Consider the following 14,980-nt stretch of genomic DNA (forward strand, 5'->3'; position numbering starts at 1 on the left):
TAGGAGGAGGAAGGAATATTAGATATGTTTGCCACATTGAGATATTTATAAAAAAATAATAAAGGCACAATCAACATAAATACATAAAATAGTTTTAACTTCTATTCTTTCCTCTCCCTCTCCCTTTGTTTGCGAATGCATGGCAAGGCTTTGCCAAAGCGCGGACACACAGGCCTCATTAAACAGTCAGTCCCCTCTCTTTATTCTCATCCACCCACCCCAAGCACAGAAGACTGTTCAGTTCTTATTGCATCCCACACTTAGCCAGAGAGCTTTCAGTCCATTATAGTGATCTAATAAAAAAGTTTTACTCCAAGCTGCACAGCCTACTAGCCTCATATCCCAGGCCTTTCTCCTACAAGAAGTTGAAGAGATACAGGCAGCACAACATTTGAGCCCCCTGGAGTAGGTACATCAACTCAGCATCAGGACATAGTGACCTGTCCATTCATATATAAGGGAGAAGGGCCTTTAGTTGTTCCTCAAATTGGTCAAACTGATTATTAAATGGCAGAACCACAGTTGCTATGCATGAATGATGTGGGCTAATATTTAGTAAGACATTCAAAGCTAATTTTACAATAGGGTTACATTATATTCATAATGACACAACTGAAGGATTTATTAGCACAGTATCGAGGAAAATACCAAAATAGATCTGGATCTTATATATTTATGAACATTATTTTTGTTTCAGCATTTGGATTTTTATGGTAGGACTTGATTGTGATACTAATGAATCCCTGGGAAGAAACAACTCGCCCAAATAAAATACAAGCTAACTAATAGGTTTCTTTATTAGATGTGATAGGATGTCATTCATTTCGTCAGAAGACTAATTAAAACAGTTATGATTTTTGAACCACGTTTTTCCTGACACAGTAGAAGGTTTTAAAGGAGCAGTTAGATAAATTACCTCCATGCAACAATTCCCTTTACATTTGCTTAAGATTTTATTTGAGAAGCTCTATAACATACATAAACAAAACAAAACAAAATCTGTCTGAGATGACTTTTTCTAACAGATCTGCCTACTAGAATGTGGAGTTCTCAAACTTTAGGTATCATTGATAGCCTATTTTTCTACAATATGTGGCTTACTGATAAATCTAAAGTGAACAAATCACAAACTCAAACAATCTTTAACTTCAGTTTCTTGATTGGGATATTTTTTACTTCTTAATTGTTGGTGTTGTGTTAATCTTGCTCTTAATCTCTGCTCATCTGGGTGTTGACTGCTGGTGAGAAGATGTCTTGGTCTTTTTGTTTCCTTTTTGGCTTGTGATTATCTTTTTTTAATGGTATGTAGATGTTGTTTATCTTTATGTGCCTGTTGATGGCTGATTTGTCTGTTACAAACGCAGATAAATGGTCAAACAGTAAACAATAACCTAATCAAGAAACTACCAAGAACACTCCCACCAACGCTGATAAGGCAAGTCACTAGTATACAAAAAAGGGAACAAACCCCACTGCCTTCTAGCACTGAAGATGTTATCTAATTTGGTAATGAAATGCCTGCATATAATCAGTCAAGCTCAGAGAGCACTAAAGATTCCACAGTTCAGCCCTGATCTACAAATATTCTCTTCTATGTTAGATGCTTCAAAACAGCTAATTTTATAAACTCAGAGCAATGATGCGTAGGATATGTTGGTAGAAGAAAATAGCAGGAAAAATAGCTCAAGATGTGTGAGTGGATGGGTGATACTAAAGATGGAGGTTTAAAAAAGAAGCTGAAAACAGTTCCAATGAGGATAAAATATGGAGGACACAAACAGAAGCCAAAATGTCTTTTTAGCCATAATGACAGTTATGAAAGTTCTGAAATCTAAGGTGATGCACACAGGAAATGGGCAAGGTCACAAAGGAAAAGTATAGATGGATAATCCCAAACTTCAAAGACGTAAAAACTCAGAAGTAATCAAGTTTTACCAATGATGCTAAGAATAGAAGTAAAGCAAGGGGAGTAAGCACCATTGCGTGATGATGCAATGGTTAGAACGCAGCATTGCAGGCTAATTCTGATAACTGCCAGGAGTTCGATCCGTACCGGCTCAAGATTGACTCAGCCTTCCATCCTTCCAAGGTCGATAAAATGAAGATCTGGATTGTTGGGGGCAATATGCAGACTCTGTAAACTGCTTAGAGGGGGCTGTAAAGCAGTATGAAGCAGTATATAAGTCTAAGTGTTATTGCTGTTGCTATTCTTTCCAGCCTCTTTACTAGCAGATCCTGGGTACATGTATACATGGACACTCACACACTAAGACCTCACAGTAGGTTGCATATAGGGGGGGTGGGGGGATCATGTGATTAGGTTAAAAAAGGGAAGGGACTTAGAATGGAGCAATCACCAGCATTGAAAGCAATTGTCCAACTGCATGTCAAATTGGGATATTATTCAGGATCATTTTTGTCTGCGGTCTTCGGCCCATTTTCCAGCTGAATTTTCTTTTGTTTTCAACTCTTTCCATATACAATTTGGTTGCATTCTGATCAGTTTTCAATGAATTATCAAACTGGCAGGCAGACACATATGAAGTTTTGACCCTGTTACATAATGTATTTGAAGTATTCTATTTGGTTGTAAACAGGAGTCTCCTCAGGGAAGGTGGGTAAATGGACTGGTATGATGAATAATTATTTTAAAAGGGGCATTTATTTCACAGTTTTGTGACTCTTTTGATTCCACCTGCAGATGTTCTTGGCTAAAAAGAATTAAAAAATGCTTTGTTAGATAAATTCAGGCTAAAAGGCAAAGAAAAGAATTAGGCAGGCACCTGTTCAATGAGAAAGGCAAAACATCCATTGAAATTCATAACATATAATTTCAAGCATGACTAACATGTCTCATTGAACTCAGCGGGCCTACTTAAAACATAGCTAAACATCTACTTCATGAAGATGGACTTATTCTTCTATGTTTCAAAACGACAGAGTTGATTTTGTGATTTTGCATGCTCATGAAACATTACAATACACCCACTCAACAAAGATGGAAGTTCCATAGTCAGGTCGGACAAGACGGGGGGGGGGGAATAGCATTTTGAGAAATCCCAAATGTTATAAATTCCATAATGTACAAAAGTAACTGTAATGGTAATTTGGAAAAGTTGTTTATTTTTCAGCCAGTGTGTTAAAAATTAGTTCACACAGAGATGACATAGCACTTGACTAACTTTGGTTACTATTTTGTTGTACTGAAATACAGATCATTAAAACCTATTAAATCCTCTTTTGCATAATAGCTTTGCTATTTTAGGAAGGCATGCTTTCCCATATTATTGCTGTCATAATAAATGCATATTAGATGGAGACATTGTGAAAGTTACTTATTCAGTCAATTTGTGAAGTCAGAAATGAAATGAAATGAAATGGAAGGAAGGAGGGAAATTCTATCAGAAAAGGCAAAGATGATCCTGTGAATACTGATCAAGAAGCAGGGCTGAATTTTGAGAAACACTATGCAACAATTGGCATAAAAATGACCTGGAAGAGAAAAGATATTCTGTTATTTGACATGAATGAGTGGGTGGAAAAGGAAAAAGCACAGAAGAAATTATTGGGCCTTTTGGAAAACCAAAAATGAAAGAGAATGGTTAATTTTTGGCATTTGCTTAAAAAAAAGGAAGTGTTTCAAATTCATAGTCTAAAAATGGTAAACTGATTAATCCAAAAACATAATTGATTGTCCATAATTTGATTTGATTTCACTCTTTATGATGGAAAAGTAATTAATAATGGAACTAAGAATGCAGAGAGATTCTAAATATGGAATAGATCAGTTTTTAATAGAGTCAAGAATGGATTTGGGAGAAGATAAGAAAATGAGTGAAAGAAGGGGGGAAAAGGCCTGCATAGCAATAAATAGAAAGATAGATTAATCCATCTAGATTAATGAATGAAAAGTGGATGTAAGGAAAATAGATATGGGAGATGCTTGGAAATCATCTTTCCAAATGCCCTAAAAGCCTGTGAGGTTTCACTAATGGAGATATGAAAAAAGATGCTTTGTGGAATGATGAAGTGAAAGAGTTAATGGAGGAGAAATGCGCATAAAAGAGAATGATTACTGCAAAAAATAAGAACGAAAGCAAAATATTTTATAGTGTGTGGAGAAAAAAATATGGGTGCATAGAATATAATGAAAAAGAGTATGGAGCAGTCAAGATTAAATGAGACAGAGTGAAGTTAATGGGAAATAAAAAGTTGCAAGAAAAGGCAGTAACCAATCATGCTTTGAAATCATTCCATTAAACCAGGGGTGTCAAACTCACTTTGTCATGGCGGCGTTGTGTGATGTATCGCGACTTTTTCCCCCTTTGCTAAACTGGGTGTGGGCGTGGCCAGTGTGTGACGCATCTGGCCCACAGGCCAGGAGTTTGTCAGCCCTGTACTAAACCAAAAAGAAAATATCTTTGCCTTGCTCAGTGATCACATTCACACATCATGCTACATCAAAAAATAAACACATAATGATTATCTTGCAAATGACATATTACTTGGGATTTCCAAATGACCCAAAATACATTACTTGTGTGATAGCATCATTAAATAGTATTCCTCCCCAAAATGTCTTGCTCGTCCCTTCAATAGACATTCCTAAGTAAGAAAGCACAGACACCTCGCCAGTTTTATTTATCAAAAACAAGGCAATCTGTCCTGTTGTTATTAGCATTGTCTGTGATGAGGCAAATATCAAAATATATTCCAATGAAAACACAATCCAATTAAGCAAAATATTTATACAACAAAATGAGCCCTGAATAACTCTCTCTACAATCAGCCCGTCTTGACACAATGGAGTCATGACATTTATTTATTTGTCGAATTTAGGTATCGCCCATCTCACTCACAGAGAACTTTGGCAGTAAATGTATTGATGTTGTCAAAATTTAAAAAAGGAATGGATTTCTTCTAGATCAGGAGTGCCCAACCTTGGCAACTTGAAAACTTATGAACTTCAACTCCCAGAATTCTCCAGCCAGCATGAGGCATGACTGGCTGGGGAATTCTGGGAACTGAAGTCCACGAGCCTTAAAGTTGCCAAGGTTGGATACCTCTGTTCTAAATGCTGTTCAACTGCAACTCCCAGCAGCCCATGCAAGCATGACTCTAGATGAAAGACGTTGGTAGCTGTAAATTACAGCCCAGCAATTTTGGAAAGGCTGCAGCTTCCTGATTCGTGAGCTAAAGGAAATGGTAAGACAATCTGAATAATATATTGGGCTGATTTCACTTGAAAATGCACATTAAAACATATTTATAAACATATTATTAGCAAGTAGTAGATAGAGGAAACATCAAGCTTGTTGAGGAAAAAATAAACAGTGGAACTGAATCTACTTTTTTTTTTTTTCATTTTGCAGATGACATGGAAGCTATTCCTGTCAAACAGTTTGTGAAGCATATTGGTGAATTGTATGCCAACAACCAGCATGGGTTTTCAGAAGATTTTGAGGTATGTGTTCGAAGCTTTTAGAATGGAAAACTCCTTTTTAGTATTTAAATGATTGGTATTTGATTCTATGAATGTCCAAAATGTCTATTCTGAAATAAATCCCATTGACTGCAGTGACCTTACTTCCAGGTAAGTGGATTTTTGTCATGCCAGTACACTTTCTGATTGGGAAGTGGAAACACTGAGGGAGTCCTTGGTGCTCTCTGAGCTTGGTTTGCCTCTCAAAGGACAGCCAAAGAAGAAAGCGCTTTGACTGTGATGGAAAGCAGAATCATCTTGCTGAGGGCCCTTTCTTTTGAAAGAATTTTCAAGAGATTGTGGGAATCAGAGAAATAAATGCCAATGTGGCATCTGTGCTGGCATGACATCATACAACTGGTGTTGGAGCTACCATAAAACCTATATAAATAGAATGAATGAATGAATGAATAAATGAATGAATGAATGAATGAATGAATGAATGAATGAATGAATGATCGATCAGTCAATCAATCAATCAATCCTGTCTGATAACATGTATTAAACTACAATGTTTGGAGGTTGAGAAAGTTGAAAAAGCTGCATCTCACTCAAGGAAAAGAAAAACCTGGAATAATTTAAAACCAGTAATGTGATAACTGTGATATGGGATTGACCATCAGCAATCAAAACCAAGGCCATGCATGTCGAAGACATTTACGGCTTTGAAACACAAGTGCTTATTGCAGCTGTGTGTTCATCTGACTCCATGTGCTCCCTGGGTTTATAAAATCATGTGGCTTAGATAAACACAGTTTCATGCTTAATGACAGTGACAGACTCAGGCTCTAATCAGCAAAAACAGTTTTCCCAAAAGCCAGTATTAACCATTCTGAATACTCTGTGTTCCTTTCAGCACAATTGGGCTTTGAAATAGCTGTCAAGAAGGAGGGATCTTTTGAGTTCTCACAGCCAAAAATAGCATGCAGCTGTTGTGTCATCTCTCTCAGGACCAGAGGGAGAAATATGGCTCAACATATTTTAATAATCAGGTGTTAAGAGGGCCATGATTAAATCATAAAAGGCAGCTACGTTTACACACAAACGACCGTTAACAAAATTGTTGGTTTGATCAGGAGCATTTTGGTGTTCAACCTTGTTCAAAATAAGGCAGCAAGCATTTTCTTCAACCTGGTCCTTTCAGGCATATTCCTGAAGGTTTTTTGCTTATTCGCTTAGGTATTGGCCGCATTGTCTCATAATTTACACACCGACACCCCCCCCCCCAAATAATAGGGGGGAAATCCTATTGTGCCACTCATGAGCATTTTGTATTCATGAGGACAGCGGCTGTGCAAGGTGTTAAAAGTGATTTAGTCAAATTGACTCTTGGCTGGATGACTGAACAGGAACATTGAGGTATTTAACAATGTTGATGGTATTCAGGACAAACATTTATCCTCGGGAGAGCAGGAGTTGATAGGACTGATCAAATGCAGGGCCGTCTCCTCAATTATTTATGAATTGAGACCCCAGTCCAATTCATCACAGCTGGTTGTGACACCATTTAATTATTCAAAATAATCAGCTACACATCTGGAAACTTTGCTTCAACTGTGTCTGAAATTGCTGCCATTAACGAAAAGCAAGATAGTCATTGTGTGCTTTGGACAATGGATATTTCCTAATACTAAAATACTGTATGTTTGGTATGTTTATTGACCAATGCCGTCTTTGATTGTTTGCCTGACTGGATTTTTGAATTGCAAATTTCCACCAAAGGGGAAAATTAATACATTTTATCATTGAAATTTCAAGCCCAAAGCCTATCGTAATAATAAACTTAAAAAAGGAATTTGCAGGAGAATTAAATTGCATGTTTCTAAGGAAACAAGAGCCAACTCCATACTTCTGTAGTCTATATTGCAATATTCTACACTATTTTTCAACAGTGTGGTCACACTGAAAATGGTCATATCTTGAAAACAAGTAGTAAATTTATATGTGATATTTTTCTTGCAGATATGTTTAAAAATGTTCCATTCCTGTTATCCTTTCTGTGTGGCTGAAAATGTTTTTTTTGCATGAGACTTTGACAAGATATCCAAGTATTTTAGATAACTGACAAGTTGTCCATCAAGAAACCCTGAGGAATATTGGAAAGATGAGTTGTGACTTCTAATTATAAGAGAGATTCAACAATGGAACCATTACAGGCTGGATGACCATCTATCACAAATGATTACTGCATTAAATAGAAAATTGTATTAAATGGTGTAATGGGATCCTATGATATGGAATCCTATGATTTTAAGCCTTCTTTACAGTCCCTTTGAGATGGGGAGGAACTGCAAATCTCTTCTAAGAAATTAATTTCAGCAGCATAGAGCATCCAATGACTCTTCTTAAACTTTATAATCAGTAGAATCAATAAAAGGATCCTTTTGTCAACATACATTAATTGGCCACTAATCTGATGATCTACTCACTTTCTTTTGTATTTTCTTGTTTCACTGAGTCTCTAGTTCACCACAGAGAAACCTCTATTGAGTGGAATACCAGTGCCACAGACTGTGAATATTGCAGATGAAAATCCTGTAGCATTTCCATTATGATATTATGCAAATCTGTAATGATATTATGCAAGTGACTTTATGATGTACTTTTGAATTTAACAGACAGTTGGGAATTACAGCCGTGCCCACTCCTCAACCAGTCCATTAAATTGAGATTTTGTTATAATTTGAACCTCCATTAAAAGAGGTTTGCATAAATTCAGATTAATAATTGCTCCTGACAAGGGGAATAACAGAATAACAGGACTTGATGATAATAATGTCATCCTACTGTAAATATAAATCCCACCTACTGATGAGAAAGTGCTTTCTAGCTTCAGTACTTTCATCTATCAGTTCTGATGTTATTTCTCTCCAGATTCAGTTACATTGACAACTTCCCTTCTATTTAAAATTCTTGTTATCAAAAAGGGAACTTTATTGTTTCTGAGGAAGATGCCTTTTTCTTCCCCCAAAACTAAAAATATAAAATATAGCTTCCTTATATGTTCATACTTCTGTTTGTTTATGTCAATTTTGTTGATATATTAGCTATTCCTCAGTGAGGCAAAAAGTAGACTGATGGGTCTTGGTTTCCTCTATAGTGGTAAGCATCTTTGAAAATTGTGTACTGGGAAACAATCTGCTGCTCATTTCACACATCTGTTTAAGTGCTGTCAGAAAAAGAAATGTTGACTTAATAGAGCTTTGGTCTGATATAACAGAGATCTTATCAATTCAGCTGTTACACTGATAGGTTTGATAAGATATATCTCATTATTTATATTCTGGTCCACGACTGTCAATAAGCATGAGTTGAATTTCTTCTTCGTGGAAGTACGAATATTGACTGCAGAATAGCATTCCAAATATAAAAATTCAGAGTCCCAATGTGAATTGTTTGAATAATTCACACATTTCCAGGTGTGTAAACTAAACTACAACTCAAAATTTAATAAAAGCATATGCCCTGGAAATGATCATTTTTCCAATTGTTATCAATCTATAATTTTCTACCAGTAATTTCCCAATGAATTACCTTTAATACAGAATATTATCAAGTATGGACTAAGTGGTACGATTGGCTCGAGATTAGGGAAAGTAAAAGTGAATAAATTATGTGACCAATGTGTAAAATACTGTAAATGAATAAAACTGGAAATAAAGGGACGATAAAGATAATAAAGGATGCGAAAAATTGGAAATGTAGAAAGTAAGAGGAATGAAACTGATACGTAAAAAGAAACACATAGTGTGTTTGTGTTTTGTATGTTGTGTTGTTGTTGTTGTAAAATTAATAAAAAAAAATTTTTAAAATATATAATCCATTATCTAATTAAATACTCAAAGATGGCTAGTGAACTTTTTTTTTGCACAAAGGTTTCATTAAACAGACATTGTTTCAACAAAAACCTGAAGCATCTAAAATGGCCGAGCTCCTTCCCCACTATCCTTCTGCCATTAGGCAAAGACGTTTTTTATTCAAGTTGCCCTTTGAAGATTGACTTTAATTGTCAACTGAGTGTTTATTTTTGTTGTTTTTCATTTGTCTGTTCAGATTTTAATTATCACATTGTGTTTGGCTGTATTTCACTCTTAGTCGCACTGAGTCTATCTGGGGTTCGATAGTGAAATATAATAAATAGGCTTCTGATCTGAATGGATATCAAAACCAAAGGTCACAGACAATTATGTGACATGCCTCCATTCTTTTCACAAGGAATATTTCAGCGATGCATACTTCTTCCATGTCCAATCCCATGTTATCCTCTTAATATGAGTTGACACAAAGCTACTCATAAATTAAATAATTGAATACATATATGACCCTGGTTTCTCATTAGTTGGACCCAGCTAAATGCATTTGACCAAAACAGTCTGATTATAGCTATAGGATACTATAAGAAAATAGATATCCAGATGAGCATGCCTAAATTTTGTGCTTTACATTTGTCCAATGTTAAACATTTCTACCAGAATATTTTGTTAAAAGGTTGAAAAATAAAGTACACATTTTTAGCTTTGAAAAGTCCTTTAGATTTTTTCCAGTTTACGATCTAAGTATTTTTTTGTAAAATCAGTCATTCCTTGTGAAAATCAGTCATCATCATGTTCTTCCTTCATTCTAGTGTCCGATATCTATTCCCAGGCCACCTACTCTATTAGCCCAATATGGGCCAGCTGAGACTTCAGCTGAATTAAGAGAGCCATTACCTCTAAGCATTAGAAAGGTTAATTAAAGTTCCTGACCTTGGAACAGCCTTGCAGAAAAATAATAGACACTGGTAATTTTTCTGAGCATTATATAACATTGAAGTGGTTCCATGACATATATTTAATGTTGTTCCCAAGTTGAATTGAGTTATGTTTTAAAGGAATTTTACATCCTCAGTGGTTTGGATCAAATTGCTTCTATAGGCTGTTTTATAATAAAACAACTATTTTTATGTCTATAGTAGATCAACCAAAAGAAACTTGAAAATCATGAACAGGGTTATTTATTTTGCTGTATAAAATGTTGTGTACACTGACGTTGTTCTACATAAATAATAATGACAATTACAAATTACATGCCGCTTTTGTAGTTTATTCCTTTTTTTAATATAAAATGTGACATAGGAATTCATGGTGAAGAGTAAAAATTGAATTGTGGAAGCAGTTCTTTCATTTAAGTAGAAGTAATTGCTTCTGTATTTTCTGAATTTTCTATTATTGAGTTTAATTGGATTATTAAAGATGGAAGTGTTGAGAATAAAATACTATTCCCTTTTCTCTTTTTCTCATTTAACAAAATAAAGAGTAGAACCAACTTATATGGATTTTACAACCATAGGGGAGAGACAAAGAGAGGAGTTATAAATGGGTGTCTGTTTTAGTCACTCTAAAAATAGGGGTTTTGAATGCATCATAAATGTAGCTTCTATATATAATTAAATATTTTACTATTATTCAATTATTCATGACATTGTCCATGGCCAAAAATGTACACTGCAAATGACCTATACAAAATATATAGGATGTAATATCTGTATTCGCTTCTCTCAAGCCCTAATGAAAATTCTGTTCCTTATATTCTCAGTCTAAAGTGATCCCAATTAAAACATTTCTCTATTTCCACATATGTTGCCTCCAATCTGATGGAGAAAATTACATAATAGAATTAGTCCATCCTCCTCTTATCTGTCTGTGTTGGAATGAGAATAGGAGGGTTTTTATTCCTTCTGGAAAAGGAATGAAATAATTGGCCTTTCTCTCTTACTCTAATGCAGGGAAGGGAAGGGGAGGGGAGGGGAGGGAAGGGAAGGGAAGGAAAGGAAAGGAAAGGAAAGGAAAGGAAAGGAAAGGAAAGGAAAGGAAAGGAAAGGAAAGGAAAGGAAAGGAAAGGAAAGGAAGACGGGGGCATATGGCAAAATGCAAGGAGCTTAGATTGGAGGGGCTGGCAATATTCCAAATCACTGCAAAACTGCATTGTCCATAGAAATGCATTAAGAAATCTTTAATTACGGGCCCCAATTCAATCTAGTCCACAATCTGTATTTTGCCAGGATTGCTTCCCACACCAAATTTGATCCAATTCTGTTCAGTTTTAGAAGAGTTATATTGGTGGATGTTCAAAGTTCTAAGCCCCTTTCAGAATTGCTTTCCAATATTCTGTTGGTTTAAAAAGAATGGCAGGGGAAGGAAATCATCCAGTTCATAGAATTCTTTTTAACTCCTTTACCAGAAATAGTCATTGAGGCTTCTGTATTTTCTTAAGTGTAACAAAATAATATGTTGCATCCAAGTCTAAATGTCTTTCTGCTTTTGCTTTGTATTGTGTCTGACCACTTTTGTATGCTCCATCCACTCCAGGGAATTTTAAACAGAGAACTTGACAATATTCCAAGTAAATGCCCAACTATCTCTCCTATAGAAATGTTTCTGGATCTTTTTTTCCACAGCCCCTGGCCCAATCTGGACAGTTTTTAAACTCAGTGTGTCTTTAGTTATCTTCTTATCACACAACCGAACTAGGTCACATAAGTATCATCCTGCTGATGGGCAGACAGATAAATGAACAGAGTCCTAATCCTGCAGCCATAATTTCTTTCCCGTGTTCCATTGGGTTAGAAAGAGTGAAGATAGGTGAATTCTTTGCACTTGGGGGGCAGCAGTGAGCTCTGACTTGCAAGGCAGTCCTTTGTGACATTTCTATGTAATCCTGAACTCCATTTTAAGGTGGATATTATTAACATTTCTCTTGGTAATTTCTTCTGGCAATTAGCTCTGATTTTTCTTTGCAGCAGCTGTGCTGTACTAATGACTTCCCTTATTTTGAAGTTTTGATACTTATAAAGATTAAGATATCTGTAGGCATCTTTGTAACCTGGAGAGAAAAGAGGGTACCAGATGGCCCTGATAATACTCCACAGATGTAACACAGGAATATAACTCAACATAACCTATCAAACCAATAGCTGTCATACACATAGGTATTCATGTGAGTGGTCCTATTTGTTAACAATCACACTTCTCTTGCTAACTGTAGGTATATGCATGCCACACTCCTCCCCTAGATATCCAAATTCATATAATTTTAAAAATGTTATTATTAAATTTATTTGCTGCCCATTTCCCAGTTTAAATCATAGGATTACATTTCGCCTATGTCTGAGGGCAATCCTAGTCTACAATGGATAAGGGAATCAGTATTCACACATTTGATGGGAACAGATTCTTTCAGGATATACAGAAACAAAAAAATTCCCTCAGTAGCAACGAGAGGTATTATTTAACAAAATTAAACATAGCAACACAAATTTTCACAATACACACATGCATACTCCATACAAAATCAATCAAAAGAATGGGAACCGTTGCATCTGAACATAAAATAAAGCCCTTGGATACAGGATGGAAAATGATGGACACAAGATAGGTGGATGGATGAAGAGACCCTTCCTCTCTCTTTGGATGGAATTAGTGGGACTTTGGCCATTTCAATGGCTATACAGCTTGCATAGTCTGCAATCTTAAGCATATTTTTGTTGTGACCTCACAGCTGAGGATCCCAAAGTCAACTTTGACTTTGTCCAAAAATTTTAAGATGTTATGTAAGCCTTCTTTGAATATGTCATCCAGGCAATGTCACTAATGAAATCCTTTCTTGTCATCTTTGTTCCTGTACCATAGTGATTTTCAAACCTCTGCTAATTAATTATTACTAGGACTAAAAGCAAAATGCTGTGACAAGAGATTGAAGAAATTATGTATTTGTAAGGCAACTAAGCCTCTAGAGAATCACTAGGCTCCAACAAGTTTTGTTAGTATGGATCTTAACAAAAGAAAAGATAGATGGAATGCTTAGTGATCAACACTGGGCAGGAAATAAAACAAGGAGTGTAATGGAATCTATGAACACTTGTATAAACACTTGTGAGAAGATATTAGAGAAGTGTTGTAAATATGAAGAAGTAAATGATAGATTATTGGATAGATTAGATTGAGAGAGAGGGAGGGAGGGAGGGAGGGAAATCTGTCGATGGATGGATGGATGATAGGTGGTAAAAACATACACACATACACTTTAATATGCAATGTAGATGAAATCTGAGTAGATTGCATGCAGAACAATGAATCTCAATTTGTAATGTAGTAAAAATAAAAGTAGGTTTGATAGAGAGGATTCAGTGAGTGAGTATGCAGGTGAAACTGATATCCTGATAAAGTATTTCCTATAGACATAAAAATGGCTGCAGAAAGTTCAAGGTATGCACATCTGGTAGAAAGCTAGTTCTGTTGCAAGTAATGAATATCAATAAAAAGAAACAAACAGCTGTGTGGAAGAGCATATATTTGTTATATGGAAATTGGTTATGTAAGAACTGTGTGTTACAAGAGAATGGGTTATATAAACAGGGACAAAAGAACTGTGGGTAATAAGACAAATGCAATAGTCAAAATGACTGGGTACGGAATAAATGCGGATTTAATAAAAACAAAAGACACCAATACAAAATATGTTCACTGAGGTAATTTGGCCATATAGAGAGAATAAATGAGAATTTAATTATCAGAGTTGAGAGAATGAGGAAAGACAAGGTGTAGTAGGAGATTCTCAGAAAGTGAAAGGTACAGTTAAAAGAACCAAAAGTGGTGTATGAAACAGTATATGGTTATAGTGAAAACAAGAATGGATTGTAAAGATATGGATTGGTATAACGTGTCATATTGGTATAAAGTAGATCTACTTTTCCTTTTGTTTTCTATTTTAATTTTTCATTGCTACTACTTACTATTTTCTTTTTTGTAACCTTAACACAAAAGAGTTGCATGATGAGTATTACTGTATATGTATTTTCTATAAAAACATTTGATCTTTTTTTAACCCTATGGAATAGCCGTTATATTTTATCTAAAAATATATATTTTTCTGAGATACAAATCTGGTTCAATCCATCTTTTTATTTACTAGTGTTTTGTACTGTTTCCTATTGGCCCTGTACAACTGATTAGCCACAAAAAAGGCCTATAGTTACAATGAACCCCTTTCTGGGTGTTGTTATGAGAAAAATAGTTACAACTATGCCCGGGATTTCACACTAGACTGAATTTTAATCACTGTAGATTTCATCAGATACTTGGAAGTAGAAAATATTTTTCATAGAACTTGCTGGAATAAGTTTACATTGTATTTTGCTGAAAGGATACTCATGGGGAAAAATCAATTATCTCCCAGCATTTCAATATGTTCTGAATGAGCTGTTTGCAAAATGTTTGGCACTTATCAGCCCTTTCAATTTGTTTTCTTAACAGGAAGTGCAGCGTTGTACATCCGACATGAACATCACCGCTGAACATTCCAATCATCCTGACAACAAGCACAAAAACAGATACATCAACATTTTAGCATGTGAGTAATAATGGCCTTCAGAGAAGTCATAAATAACAACAATAACTGTGTATCTTGTAATGATGCCCCAATTTATCAGTATACTTATTTTTTGTACGATCAAGTCAGTGT

The 14,980-nt window shown here is 35.4% G+C and overlaps 1 protein-coding gene across 2 annotated transcripts in view; it reads left to right on the forward strand.

Annotated features, from left to right (window-relative positions):
• PTPRG (protein tyrosine phosphatase receptor type G) overlaps nucleotides 1-14,980 on the forward strand; it is a 759,142-nt gene that overhangs the window by 722,832 nt on the left and 21,330 nt on the right. For both annotated transcript variants that reach the window (XM_070936839.1, XM_070936840.1), the window contains 2 exons: nucleotides 5,373-5,464; nucleotides 14,773-14,869. In XM_070936839.1, coding sequence (XP_070792940.1) covers nucleotides 5,373-5,464; nucleotides 14,773-14,869 — 189 coding nt within the window. The remainder of the gene's footprint in view (nucleotides 1-5,372; nucleotides 5,465-14,772; nucleotides 14,870-14,980) is intronic.

Source organism: Pituophis catenifer, unplaced genomic scaffold (genome assembly GCF_029215685.1).
Source record: "Pituophis catenifer annectens isolate HBS135680 unplaced genomic scaffold, rPitCat1.0.hap2 SCAF_2, whole genome shotgun sequence".
Classification (NCBI taxonomy): domain Eukaryota; kingdom Metazoa; phylum Chordata; class Lepidosauria; order Squamata; family Colubridae; genus Pituophis; species Pituophis catenifer.